Source organism: Protomyctophum bolini (assembly GCF_963924005.1).
Source record: "Protomyctophum bolini genome assembly, chromosome: 17".
In the NCBI taxonomy this organism is placed as follows: Eukaryota; Metazoa; Chordata; class Actinopteri; order Myctophiformes; family Myctophidae; genus Protomyctophum; species Protomyctophum bolini.
This window is the reverse complement of record NC_137878.1, coordinates 28,626,872-28,641,451: the sequence shown is the minus strand read 5'-3', so window position 1 is coordinate 28,641,451 and position 14,580 is coordinate 28,626,872. Positions and strand designations below refer to the sequence as shown.

Sequence of the window (14,580 nt, the reverse complement as noted above, 5' to 3'; positions counted from 1 at the left end):
ACCAACTCAGATCGGGAACTAATATTTGGGTTCTGTACAGTATTCAAAAATGTAAACATTTTGATTCTGCTATATAAATATTTGAAGTTTTTCAGAAACCTTAGGTCAGGATTTAGAGGCGTTTTTAGAATCGGCCTCAGGCCTAAATGGGTGACAGACACACACACACACACACGTAATATTAACATAAACATATCTTCATCTTCAAATAAGTGAAATAGACAAATCTAGATCAGGCATTAATCTTTATTTAATGCAAATGATAAAAATGTTTCACGAAAGGTGATGCATATCACAGTATGAAAACGGATCCCACGAGCACATCAACAGAATAGTATGCTTGTATGTGCGATGAACATACTAAGACACTACAGCATCAGCATATTTTTGATCCATTTAAATGTACAAAAATTGAGCTCTCCACCTGTTATGTCCCAAACTAACTGTTTAGTTGTCATTCCGTTATGTCAAACACCTCCATAAGAGAGAACACTACTGGAAAAATATGTTGAATAAAAAATAAAATAAAATGGAGAAGCATTTGCATGAGAGACATCAAGCAACCGAGTGTAGCCTATAGTATTCTACACATATTTAAAAACAAAAAACGACACATGGTTAAGGATTTTTGGGGAATGTAAAAGGAACAGGGAGACAGGATAAGGGCTCATGGCAGGACAGTCCCATCTCAGGACTAGGAACGGGAACGAGACCGTGAGCGGGACTGGGAGCGTGATTTGGAGCGAGACTCTGAGCGGGACGGGGATGGGGATCGGGCTTTAACAGGTGAGGGGGAACGGGACTTTGATTTAGATTTGGACTTTGATCTGGCTCTGGGCTTGGCTTCAACAGGGGAGCGTGAGCGAGAACGAGAGCCTTTCTCAGCAGCGCCTCCCTCCTCATCACTTTTTGCCTGATCGCCCTTGGCGCTGGACTTTTTAGGACGATCCTTGACGCCTGACCTAGATCGAGACCTGGAGCGAGATCGTGATCTGGACCTCGACTCATCTTTTCGGCTCTTCTTTCCGTCTTTCTTGTTCTTTTTGCTCTTTGGGCTGCGGCTCCTGCTGCGACTGCGCCCTTCGTCACGGCTGCGACTATCCTTGGTTTTGTGAGCACCATTACTGCGCTCTTCCTCCTCCTTCTTTCCCTTCTTGTTCTTCTTACTGCGAGAGCGGCTGCGGGAGTGAGAAGCCTTGTCCCTGGGGACAAGACAACTTGGTAAATCAAAACGTCTTAATAGCTAAAGGATTTACTTTCTGCCATTATGCCACTTAGTTTGTCACGTTAAAAATTGCTCCATGCATGTAGAAATTCACATACTAACAGGCATTTCCTTTGTACCATTCTCTACTGTGGTCTCTCACCTGGAACGGGAACGACTGCGACTGCTGCTTTCACTGCGACTACGACTCTTGCGAGACCGGCGGCTTCTGGAGCGAGACCTGAGAACCAACCGGGAATAAGTCTTGGTTAGAAATACTGTTGTGGTCCCACGAAGAACATTAAAAATGTTCATGACTAATTACACTGTATGAAATGCACTGTACACAATCACATTTCCCTTGTTCTCATATTGTGCACGAAGCAGGTCCATTCTTAACAGGATTGTGAAGGCAACTATGGTATTTGGCAAATCAAGTCAAGGCCATTTATCGATTTCCTCTTTTTTGTGTGCAACACAGCAGTTGAGAACGCAACTATGCATTCCTTTAAGCAACACAACTTCTGCAGCTGCACCCATATGTTTAGAATTTGCATCAAACCCCTAATAAAATATATATGTTTTGTAAACAGGCGACACACGGCTGTATCAGAAATGACGTTGGACAGGTGGAAAACTTTAAACTTGCAGAGTGACTCATTACTTTACCTGGGCAAGCTGGGTTATCTTCTGATAGTTGTACTTGAATGTTGACATGAAATAATCCCGTTTAGTTTCATAAGCGCGAGCGTGAAGAAAATACAGCTTGTACTAGCGACGCTGAACGCATGCCGAGAGGCCAGGATAAAGATGGCAAGGATTCGACAGTGATGTCACTATTATGAGACACGGAAGGAGCACGGATGTACGCTGAAGCTGGTTATAAAGATACCAAGGACTCGACAGTGATGTCACTTTTATGCGACACTGGAGGAGCAGCAGCCCATTGCTGTTATGCTAACAAACAATAGCTCTCGACAGTTCTCCGCACACGGCCAACTGCTATAAGAATAACTGTCTGAGTAGCGGCTCTCCACCGCTTAAAAAAACCAGCACACCCCCACAGATCAATGCAGCCAACCTCGTCAACAGCAGGGATTTCCTAGAATGGCAGCGGGATCCATAATAACGCGTCAAAGCCACCGCAGTCCAGCCAACCACAGGGAAAACTATTTTATGATTTCCATTTTGAGTCGAGATGAGCATGAGTCAAAAATAGTTGATTTAACTTTTTTTCAAATCCTTAATGGCAACCATCATTTGTGATTTCTTTACCTGGAGCGGCTGCGACTACGGGAATAGGAGCGACGAGAACGTCGGGCACCAGGACGGTCCTCAATAAGCCGGATCTTCCTGCCGTTCACCTCTGTGCCATCCAGCTTATCCAGGGCCCTCTTCATGTCAGCATACAGCCTGAACTCTATGACTCCCTCATTCCTACGGCCCTTGTTGGTGTCAGCATAAGTCACCTCCCCCGCCTGTCTCATATAGTCCTAATGAGTGGATGAAAACAAGAATTACATGATTACAACTTGTTAAATAAATTCTAGAATTTGGATTAGAGTCCATTTTAATGCAATTATCCATCAGTGGACATATTGTATATTTGTACATTTACTGCTTAAACTACTACTGAACTTAAATTCCATTTAAGACGCTTTAAAAAAGGCTTGACGTAAGACTTGATTAGAGACTTGCCCACATACCTTCAAATCTTGCCAGCTGCAGCGACTAGAAAGGTTCTCAACAATGAGGCGATAATCTGTCCGTGTAGGTGGGCCGTATCTGTCCCTTGCTCCACGCCCATATCCACCTTTTAAGTTAAAGAAGGAAGTCCAGAAAAAATGAGGACATGAGACCAACGAAGACATGGTTAACAATACTACACTCCAAGCTACACACTAGAAACAATGTCCATATAAATTTGGGAGAAAGCAAACAAAAAGGGGTAAAATAAAGATGATAGAGCTACATAAAAATGTGAAATAAAAACAACTCATTACAATTTAAGACTAGCTCATCTATCCTATTAGACGACGAAACCTTTTATTTATGAACATCATTAAGGCCTATGGTTAACAATCTATATTGATTAAAATGTGGTAGCATTGACTAAATAACCCTGCTCTACTTTAAGACAGTGAAATAAGACAAAACATATTTAAACAATTTCTGAAGTACTTACGGTGAACTAAAGCAACTTTCTAAACTACCACATCTACTAAACATTTCACTTTTTCATAAGAACAAGTTCTTTTTTCAGGCACCTATAAGAGCTGAACCCACATCTGTTTTCCTAAACCCATGGTATCCTCACCACCCGGCCTGGGCCTAATGGGAAAAGCGGTCTTCATTCACAATGGCTCCCTTTTTTGGTCTGCCCAGGGGCCCAGAATGGTCAAACCACACTCTTGGAAAGGGACACCATGGCCAGCAATAGGGGCAGGCAGTCAGCAAAGGACTCTTTCAATTAAAACATTGAGGTTCTTTGTTAAATCTTTACCGTTATATTGACATTTTAAATAAAATTAAAAAATCCTGAACAAAAAACAGCAACAGATTACAAGATACTTCATCACAATTAAAAGTAAATGTACAGTTTTAGTCAAATCAAGACATTTGTCTACCCATCAGCAAGCATGTACATTTCCACATTCAAAACATTACATGGTCCTATATTAGTGATTTCACTGTGAGACCAAGTATATGGAATCCCATGATCATTTCAAGTCATTGGTGGCCCTTGTGCACACAAAAAAGTCACCATCAACTAACATACTGTATTGGTATGTAACTATATCAACCCAGTTGAACTTGGTACTTCCTCATGGTCAAAGACTATTGTTTGGCAGATAAAGCAAGACAGATAAACTACCTGAAGCAGACAGTCATCAATATTGAAATGTCATGCACCATATTGTAATAATTTGTTAAACAAAAGAGCACATCCTTACTTTCAAGTGCTAGAAATGTTCATATTTTTATTTTTTTTGGTGCCCTAACTGAAAGCTTTGCCACACCTGTATGCTAATTCAATCAACAAACTCAGTGAATGGCTAAATTAGCCCAAAATAGTGCGTCACACATGAAAGACCACCAATTCCTCTTTACTACTAAATTGCACTTAATGTGGAGAGGTTTTTCAAATTGAAAAGTGAATAATGTAGGTTGTACCAATAGTTAAGATAGCTATAGTAAAATGTTTTTAATATATTAATTGAATGCACATCAGCCACCAAGGACATGTTTAAAATTCATGCAAGTATTTTAATTGATTTAACAATGATTTTCTGAAGTGGATGAAAAGCCCTCCACAATCACATTTATTCCCAAAACTTAAACTACAAAAGTAACATTTTAATGAGAACTTACTCCTTCCTCCGCCTCCTCCGCCTCCTCCTCCACCACCACCACCCCCTCCTCCGCCTCCTCCTCCTCCTCCACCACCACCTCCGCCACCATAGCCTCCATCTCGACGTGGGCCCTTGGTGTGTTCGACTATAACCCTCTCTCCACACAAGTCTTTCCCATTGAGGTCATCCACAGCATCATCTGCATCACGGGGGTCATCAAATTCGACAAACCCATACCTTCAAGATAGAGGATTTTGCCAAAAGCTCAATGTTAATAACAACAACAACAACAGTGTATGTGCACACTACACACCAGTGCAAACACATGCAATACAAAATAAAATATAAGGGGTCTCCAAATCTACCTATATTTGGTATTATAGCACATTCCAACGACCAAGATCGAACCAGTGCATCATAGAGCATAATATACAGACATGCAAAAGAAAATTGAGGAAAACAAGTAAACACACGAAAATAAAATAAAATAAATTTTAATAAAATAAAATATATGCAGCACGTTAAAGGTAGGCCGTGAGGGGGGGGGGGGGTCAGCCCTATGTTCCACGTTTTTTTGCCATCTTTGTTGAAGAGTCTGAGCAATTAAGTTTTAGTTTATTTTATGCCAGTGTTAAAGTCAATGGATTGTTCAAAGACTGATCTTAAATCTTGAATTTGCTACTAAAAGTAACACTAAGTTGCTAAAATACATATTTTAGTCTTAAAATGACTAGGTTAGGTTTCTGGTTTAGGTTTATTCTAAGTGGGGAACAAAGAACCTTTTTTGCATGGTGGGGAACATAGAACCTGGGGCTACATATGTACGCTTACGTTGTAAGCGAGACCAGAGACCACGATTGAAAATGTCATTCAGTAATAGTATGCAGAGTGGGTACATTTCAAAAGAAAGCACAAGTCAGTAACCATCATAATTCTGTGAACTCTAAAACATCAGTCTTAACTAGGCCAGATGTCCATTTTGTAATGAAATCGCGAAAAACCGCAGGCCAACGAAATACAAATAACAAAAATGTAAATAATGTTGTTCTTCAACAATGTCACCCTCACGCCCCCCCCCCTTTTTGTGATAATTAAATAGATCTAACCTCGTAGGTCCGTTTTTTTTAAATAATCAATAGGGATAAAGTGGTTAAGCAGACATCACCGATACCGGTAAATTGGTCAAAAGGCGGTTTCATTAAATTACATTATGCATGATGTTAAATGTAATAACGCACGCTTGTCTTTGTATCCTGACTGGCTGTACAACAACATGGCCACGTATCATTCACAGCAGCAGGCTATATAGCAGCAAGTAGCTACAACGTTAGCATGCCCACACAGCCTCAATAGCATTAGCGCTACTACTAGTATACTACCACCGGTCAAGAAGAGCTGTAGGAACTCACTATGCAGTGAGTGTACCGTGTGGCCCTTTCTTCAATTTACAGCAAACGCAAAAGTAATGTTATTTGCCTGAATCTCTTTGTGGAAACAACATTTCCCCCCTCCCACACACACGGGTTAGCAAGCCAGGCTTGTTGGTTAATGTAGGCATAGTCGCGCGAGCGTTTCGCGCAACAACAAAAACGGCATTTGTGGGCACATATAACCCTATTTTGAACTGCAGATCGTCAAAAATGTGCAGCTTTTGTCGAGGCAAAAGGTGGTGCGTGAGCCCGTGCTCCGTGTGTGTGGTGCTGACGAGGCCTGCAGTGAAACAAGGCCCACATGCCGAGGCCTAAACGTTAACGCTACCGACTATAATGAACTTTTCCCCCCGCTTTCTTGCTCCAATAGCACGTAATTTCAACCTTACCCGTTTTTTAGATCGACTTCCAGTATCTTCCCGTAGCCTTTGAAGAACTTCTCGACGTCCTTTTCTCTGGCTCGGTAGCTCAATCTTCCAATGTATACTCTCGACATGTCCCTGCTTTGTGTGTGAAGTCGAGTCCGTCAAACACACACCGGAGGAAGAGGCAGTGAGTGAGTGAGCGGCACACAGACAAGACACGTGAGTTATATGGATGGGCGTGGCTTTGTGTCTCCCTCTTTCTTTGGTGTCGCCAAGGTGGCGCCAAGTTCACAAAAACTATGCCTAAAATAAAAACCCTATTAAACCTCACAAACGCACCTGACCGACCCTAGAAACGTCACAGAAATGATGCCTAAAGTAAACATGAGCTAACATTACACCTCCCCCGTTTTCTACTTATGTACACATGTCGTTTTATATTTGTTGATGATATTGACATTTTGGTGTTATTTTATGTTTATGAAACAATTCCCCATGACTTTTTTGTGTTATCCCTTTTTATCTCTACGTGACATGTACATAAAGTATTCAATCAATCAATCAACAACCTATATATACCCGATATGTTAATGTTTATTTCTTTTTTGTCCATTGTTAGGCATTAGGCTTCTTTTGTTTTTGTAAAACATGTTTTTCATTGATTGAATACTTTATTATATTGGCTTGTTTGTTGTTTCCATTGGGAATATTCAATTCACGTCAAGTTGCATTGTTATGGAATTGTCTCACCTGTGACCTGTGTACTGTGCAATAATGACAATTTGTTATTCGAAGTCAGTCCAGGTGAGACAGACAGACGGACGGACGGACGTTACATTATTATAGGTGTATACATCGAACCATCAAGACAAGATTCATCCATGCATGGAGTGGACACTGGACAGCACTTTTGGTGGGAGCATACATGTAGATGGTGGGAGGGACTATAGCCATAGCCAGCTACTAACTTTTGATGCAGGCCAGTCGTGTCACTGCGGGGTCGGGTCAGTCGTCGTTCATTGTTGTTCAACCGACCGCCGGAATACAAACATAGCAGCCTGTTCACGTCGAACTCCGTGTACTAGTGTTGTAGTAACATTCTAATACATTTATCGCAGTTAAATGAGCAGAATACTCGACACATCGCAATGTATTTTAACGAGTAGATATACGTGGTCTGTCAAACATGTCGAAATGTAAGTTATACACCCCCCCTAACGGACTGAAGAAAGTCGCATGGAGAAGATAGCGGTACACACGAGCGAGCGCGGGGGGGATTAGCTAGTCATGTTAGCTCATGTTAACAGGTAGCTCGTCATTCATCACTCAGTGACTCAGTCCACTCTAAACTTTTTTATGAAAAAACAGAATGGTGTATCCAGCTTTTTCCAAATACTCGTGGCTCGATTTCGCCTTCTCCGTGATCGGGGTGTGCACCTTCCTCTTCGACTGGGGCGCAGACGTGTGGGTCGCCGTGGAGTTCTACTGCCGCGGGGACGTGCTGTGGTTCGGGGTGCTGGTCGGCCTCATGGTGCTGTCCTCCGTCGTGGTCCAGATGTTCAGCTGGTTCTGGCTGAAGTACGACCGCGAGTTGGAGGGCTTCGATGGCGCGCAGACACCGGGGACCGTGCTCCTCTTTGGAAACCGACTGAAACTCTCGTGCTTTCTACATGTGTTCCAGCTCGGCTTCTTTTGCAGGTAACGTTAGGGATACATTATGTTTACTTAGGAAATGCAATGTATGTGTCATACATACATTACATTGCATTTCGTAAGTAACTTTGTAAACAAGGCCAGTGATGAGTAGCCTACCTTACTACCATTAGTGACGAAGTAATCAGGGATTTTGTGTTCCCGTAACAGACTGACACTGACAGACTCAGACAGTCTGAGAACCAACCAATCACTCATCTAATTGGATTTGAAAAGCTAAAAGTTAACGGTACTAAACTAGGTCCAAACTAGGTCCTACTCAAATTATTGAAATTAATGTTATTATTATGATGTCATATTCAAGCTATGGATGTGATTGTTGTAGTAACCACCTTGTGATTAACTGACAGTGATTTGTTATGGTAGGCTATTGGAAATCATTGGAACTGGAACTGGTTAGGTTACTGACGTCACAAGCAAATAGCAGTTCCTCCATATCAACTTTAAAATTATTTACACTACAGCTTGTTTGGTCTAACATTAGACAGCTAGACTCTAGCTGTCTAATGTTAGTCGTGTTAAACTTGACACACAGTCAGCTTAAACCTGCATCTATGGTATTTGACAGGTGCAGCGTTTCAGTGAAAAGAAAATGTAGTGCCATGTAAAAAGCATATAGCCTATATTGTAATATGATGAAGGAAAGCTGACAGGTTTGATTAAATTGAAGCACTTTGCACAGGGAATGCATGCTGTTTAAGAGCATGTTTATCCTGGCCCTATACCCTTCATTTATTACTTGAGTCTTTAATACACCTTTTCTTACACTATCCATGCAGGCACATCTCTGCCATATGGCAAGGCTTCCGGGTTTGGTGGCGGAAGGAGCAGGGCTCAGAGTATGCTGTGTACCTCATACATGACCTGAGCATGCTCCGGCTCATCGAGACTTTCTGTGAGAGCGCTCCTCAACTTACCCTCATGATCTATATTATGCTTCACACCAACAAGGCCTGGACTGTACAGTGTAAGCATATATATATCTTCCGCTTTCCCCCCCTGCAATCTTTCACTCAAAAGCAGAAATATAGACAAAACAAAAACAATATAGAAGTATCATGGTTGTGAAAACTGCTGCTTGCTTCCTGTTCCTGATAACAAACACAGCAAAGACATATAGTCATAACTCATATCCACTTCCTCATGTGTGTAAAGCTGGGTTACTGGTTAAAAACATGAAATAATTCTCTTCTGCTGCATGGACATTGTATGTCTTGTCTCTTTTCTCTCATCACGGCGTCTTTTCCCAAACTTATTATCATTACCCACTCTTAAGTTGGTAGCTTTGGTTGAAAAGTAGTTACCTAGTACTATAAACAGGTAATAGACCTGGTAATACCACCCTGCTGTCAGGGTGTTCCTGTGTTAATTAGTGCTGTGTATACATGCTTAGTTGCTAGACAATATGAGTGGATGTATCTTTTTTTTTATGCTCTTTGATCAAAATCAAAATGCCCCTTGGGACCTCTGGTGTGAAACTTATGGCTCAACTGTCATTTTGTAGGTGTGAGTGTTGCTGCATCAACCACTTCCATAGCCTGGATGGTAGTGGACTATCACCGCTCCCTGCGCTCCTTCCTCCCAGACAAGGCTAAGCAAGGCTGGGGCTCCTCCATGGTCTATTTTCTGTGGAACCTGCTGCTGATTGCCCCACGCGTGGCAACAATTGCCCTCTTCGCCTCTGTCCTGCCCAACTACATCGCTGCCCACTTCCTCCTGCTGTGGCCTGTCTTTGTGTTCTGGGCCTGGCGTCAGGAGACATACTTCATGGACAGCGCTGCAGGGGAGTGGCTCTACCGAGCTACCATAGGTCTCATCTGGTACTTCAGCTGGTTCAACGTGGCAGAGGGGAGTACCAGGGGCAGGAGCATCATTTACCATGCATTTATGACTATGGACGGAGGGATCCTGCTTGCCACTTGGTGGTGCTACAGGGACCCAGTCCTGACACAATGCTATGCCACCGTCCTGTTCATTGCTCTGCCAGTCACCTACCTCCTCGGACTGGTCTTCAAAGCCGTCTACTACTGCTGCTTCCACCCAAAGCTGTGGCGGCCTCCGGTGAGAGAACCTGGACTTGGCAAAGAGATACCCGATGGAAATATTGTCTTCAGAGACTCCCCAATCCAGGATGAGTCCCTGGCTTCTCAGCTGTTCAACAAGAGGATGGCCCATCATGCCACTCATTTTTACTCTGAGGAGTCGGGTGATGTTACAAGGCCTCTTAAGACGCAGAGACACAAGGCCAGCAGTGTTGTATAACCACAATGTGTCAAACCAAACCATGCACTACTACTTCAAGGCTGTGGACATGCCGGACAGTTTTCCTAACCGTCTTGTGTAACTCGGCTTGTCTTTTATGCTGTATTTTCATGATATTTAGAGGTTAAATGTGTTCTGTTCTATACCAATTTGCAGACACAGAAGCTGTTGTTATTTGATAAGCTTATTCTAAAATATGTATATATTTTGTATAAAATTAATAATTTGTTTGTACACAAATGTTTTTATTTTTACATTATGTAAATGTTCCTCTTTTGTAGTGCACATGACCTTATTTTTGATAGATCCTACTGCATAAAAACTATGCATTTGTGTATTTTTGGATGATTCTGTATACTTTACTATCACTTAACTTTGTTTACGTTTTCAGAGAGCATTGAATGTACAGTCTACCTGGTAGACTCTACCATCAGACTTGACTATTTAATTTTGTCCTATTTGCTTGCTGTGCCACTCAGTTGTTTGGGTACACAAATATGTTCAGTATTTCTTTCTTTATGACACTTGGATGTATTATATTCAGTTCAAAGGAAGGATTCAAAGTCTTTCCATGTCTTTCAAGCAGCCATTTTTAAACTATGCCATAAAGTGGTTTATCCTTATATCCGGTAAGGAAAGGCACTCTTTTCCTGTCCTGATATCTTCTTCCTGATATCATAATTAGCTTTATTAATTTGTGTCCGGTGAACGTTAGTGTATGACAGTGTCTGGTGGATTCCAAAAGTTATATGCCAAATACATTTTTCTAACTGAAGATATTTCCCAAATGATGATGTCTTATTGTACATACTCTCTGTTTGTATAACTTGTTCAAATACCACTGATTGCAAAACAGTATTTACTCGAGTATCAGTTGGAAGTAAAAGGTTGAAGGTTCACAGTTTATTTACTTGAGTATCAGTTGGAAGTTAAAGATCTACACGCCTAGAAATATTATTTGTGTGTTTAGGGTAAAACTTACGGTATTATAAGAATTTATAAGAAATTGCGGAAAAATTCCGGAAATTGTAATTGCGGAATTGCGGAAATGCTAATTGCGGAAATTCCGGAAATGGAAATTGCGGAAATGGGAATTGCGGAAAAATTGCGGAAATTGCGGAAAAATTCTTTATGTATTACATTTACCAATACAAATGGATGTAGTATACTGTAAGTAAACCTGGTTAGTTTCCCTAAACTCTCCTGAACACAGGGTCAAGGTCAGTACAGATGTTTTGCCTTTCCTCATTTGCTATGCAGGAAACTTCAAGTCTTCAAGAGACCGTTCTAAAACTCCAAGTTCATAAACACAGGCTATCAACATACAAAATATAGCCCTTTGTTTGTTTGACTTGTGTATATTTAGTATAAAGATGGAACATTACGCAGGTACATTTCACACCAGTGCCTTTAAGAACTCATATTACAGTGGGCGGGTTCATGGGAATGGAGGGGTGTGTAAACTGAAAGTAAGCAAACAGCCAAGGTCCAAACCTTGGCTGTTTCCTGTTTGCTTACTTTCAGTTTGCACTTGCCCGGGTATGAGTGTGAGAGAAACGGAAGACCCACACACACAGCTGCTAGCAGATGATAGCTTAAAGTGAGAGGTCTGAAAGTTTGACACCATGGAGGATGATCCCTTTAGGTACTCTTCGGTGGATTTTGTCTTTACATTTGTGAGTCTGCTGTTCTTTTTCTTGGATATAGTACTAGATATATGGGCAGCTGTGTCTTTCTACCATGAAGGGGACTATATTGTCCTGGGACTCCTGCTGCTGTTTTTGCTCGGCTCCTCAGCCCTTACACAGATGTTCAGCTGGCTGTGGTATCATTATGACTACAAAACAGACTCTTGTGCAGTAGAGCGCTGCCTCAACCGTTCATCTCTCATGGCTCTACACGTGTTTCAGATGGGAGTCTACCTCAGGTTGTGCAAACTTTGTTTACTAAAGAATTTAGCATGTTGAAATTGCCATGAGCTGTATTTCCATTTATGGTGCTTAGTTTTCACAATGTATGCAGGAAATTGGGTTTGCTATGATGGATATACTGCTGATGTAGTGGACAAAAATGATTAAAATGTACAACCAAGTATTTTTTCCCACTGGGTTCCTGACATTCCTCCTTCTATTTACAGGAAATAGGGATGGGTCACATAATAACTTTTTTAATGTAGTCTGTTACTGAATACAAATGGCATGGTTGATTCCACGTTTGTATTCTATAAACACATTTGGCATATTCAGTATTTACAGTTGGTAAAGTTAGAACTACCCGTACAAAAACATTACTGGCACAAACTACAGATGCGCTGTGTATTCTACAATCTGATTACTTAATCCTGATTGCCCAACTCTAAAAGTAAATAACAATGATGTTGCCTGCTACATTGTTTAATATTCACAGAAAACATCTTGGGAATATTATACTCTCTTATGCCACGTGCAATCAGTTTTTAAAAATCCTTGCTATTCTGGTGGTGCTGAAGCAAAGTTAAACATCAGATTAATGAATATGCATTTCCTTCTTTAGGTATGCTTGTGTAATGGAAGTGTCCATACTCAGCTTCATAACAAAGCAGCGTGACCCTGAGGGTACTGCAGCGTTTCTCACCCATGACCTCAGCATGCTGCGACTCATAGAGACATTTTCTGAGAGCGCTCCACAGTTCGTCCTCATGCTCACTATCATTGTCCAGAGAGGTCATTTGGACCCTTTAACAAGTAGGTACATGCCTATGTTAGGAATGAAAAATAATGATAGCCTACAAACACATACAAACTTACATAATATCACTGAAAGATCAAGTGAAGATCAAGTTTGTAATGCCAGAAGACAGAAGGTTGCGGTTGTCATGCGTTTAAACAAAACGGCATGGTTAGTCACAGATACGAATTTCAATTCATTTCATGAATAAATCTTTTCCCCAGGGAATATATTCTGCTGCAACCATAATGTCACTTTGATAAACGAATTACAGAGCAGTATAAGACCTCAAGCAAGTTTCTAGTCTCCTTTAAGTTGATTTTCTCAAACGAAGGGCAAATATTAGCTTCCTCCAAGACCAAACAAACCACACTGTTGTGGTATGTCAAGTATACAGTGAGTCGTAGTCAACAGCTCAGTCCCAATTCACCTCCTGGGCATTGTCAATGTGCACTTCAGCAATGCACCGCACCCCTCGTATGATTTGAGGTATTTTTAGTGAGTGACTTAACCGCTTATAACCAGTTATCTGTCATAATGTATTAAGGCAAATTGTTGGCTTCTCTATGACCTGACCTCTCTCTTTCTCAGTGTTAAAGGCAGCCGGTTCAGCATCAGCCATCGCCTGTGGTTTAACAATGTACCATCGTTCTCTGCGCTCCATCTTGCCCGACACGGATAAGCAAAACCTTTGCTCCTTTTTTATCAACTTTGTCTGGAACCTGCTACTCATCGTTGCCCGTCTTGTCGCAATTGCCCTTTTTGCCTCTGTACTGCCCTGTTACATCTTCACCCACTTTCTATGTTCTTGGATTCTTTTTTTCTTTTTCGCATGGCGATCAAAGACCAGCTTCATGAACAGTCCTGGTGGAGAGTGGCTCTTCCGGGCCACAGTAAGCCTAATTTGGTATTTCAGTTGGTTCAATTTGCTCGAAGGTCAAACAAGGTACACGTCTATGCTCTACCACATCTACGTGATACTTGATCTCGTACTGCTTTGTGGTCTGTGGTGCTTGCAGATTTACAGGGAACAATTGTATTTTGAACTGCCAGCCTATTATACTATCATAATAAGTTCGATCATAATTGCATTATACATCATTGGTCTCTCTCTAAAAGGAATATATTATAAGTTCTTTCATCCCAGGCTTTCTAAGCTTGCTGAGCATGAAGTGAGTGAAAGGTCAGAAACTGTGGAGCACCCTCGAATGCTATGCTCAGTTGGAGGAGATACCGTAGATGGTCGGATGGTAACAGACCTTGAGGACAGCGAACCACACACCACGGATGGCATGATGAGGGCACCGACAATGACTCAAAAACGAGAAAATAAAAGAATGAGGAAATTGGCAGAGAATTTCTACAGCTGATCTGCACCAGCTGACCGATTGGTTTTGTCACACTGGCACAGACACATTCACATGGGAAGTCATGCATTGTGTGGCCTCGTCAGTCAGCTTTCGAAGAGGCAGATGTAATAACCTGACCTCTTTTTTTGAATATGGGCTTAAATGTGACATACTGTAACTGTTACAGTATGTCACATT

The 14,580-nt window shown here is 41.6% G+C and overlaps 2 protein-coding genes and 1 pseudogene across 3 annotated transcripts; 2 read left to right on the top strand and 1 right to left on the bottom strand.

Annotated features, from left to right (window-relative positions):
• Positions 1–230: 230 nt before the first annotated feature.
• Positions 231–6,532, bottom strand: LOC308332375 (annotated as a pseudogene). Its single transcript, XR_013966244.1, has 7 exons — positions 6,377–6,532; positions 4,655–4,794; positions 3,472–3,535; positions 2,911–3,017; positions 2,480–2,697; positions 1,368–1,445; positions 231–1,202 (listed from the first exon to the last, which is right to left on the bottom strand). The product of XR_013966244.1 is annotated as an uncharacterized misc_RNA (transcript).
• An 820-nt stretch (positions 6,533–7,352) lies between these two features.
• LOC308331531 (XK-related protein 8-like) lies at positions 7,353–11,054 on the top strand. Its single transcript, XM_080786995.1, has 3 exons — positions 7,353–8,050; positions 8,845–9,032; positions 9,570–11,054. The coding sequence occupies exons 1-3, from the start codon at positions 7,722–7,724 to the stop codon at positions 10,325–10,327; spliced, it is 1,275 nt and encodes a 424-aa protein (XP_080643121.1). The 5' UTR covers positions 7,353–7,721; the 3' UTR covers positions 10,328–11,054.
• Positions 11,055–11,828: 774 nt separating this feature from the next.
• LOC308331497 (XK-related protein 8-like) lies at positions 11,829–14,557 on the top strand. The gene is made up of 3 exons (XM_080786958.1): positions 11,829–12,254; positions 12,860–13,050; positions 13,625–14,557. Exons 1-3 carry the CDS (start codon positions 11,953–11,955, stop codon positions 14,401–14,403), a joined length of 1,272 nt encoding a protein of 423 aa, XP_080643084.1. The 5' UTR covers positions 11,829–11,952; the 3' UTR covers positions 14,404–14,557.
• Positions 14,558–14,580: the final 23 nt, after the last annotated feature.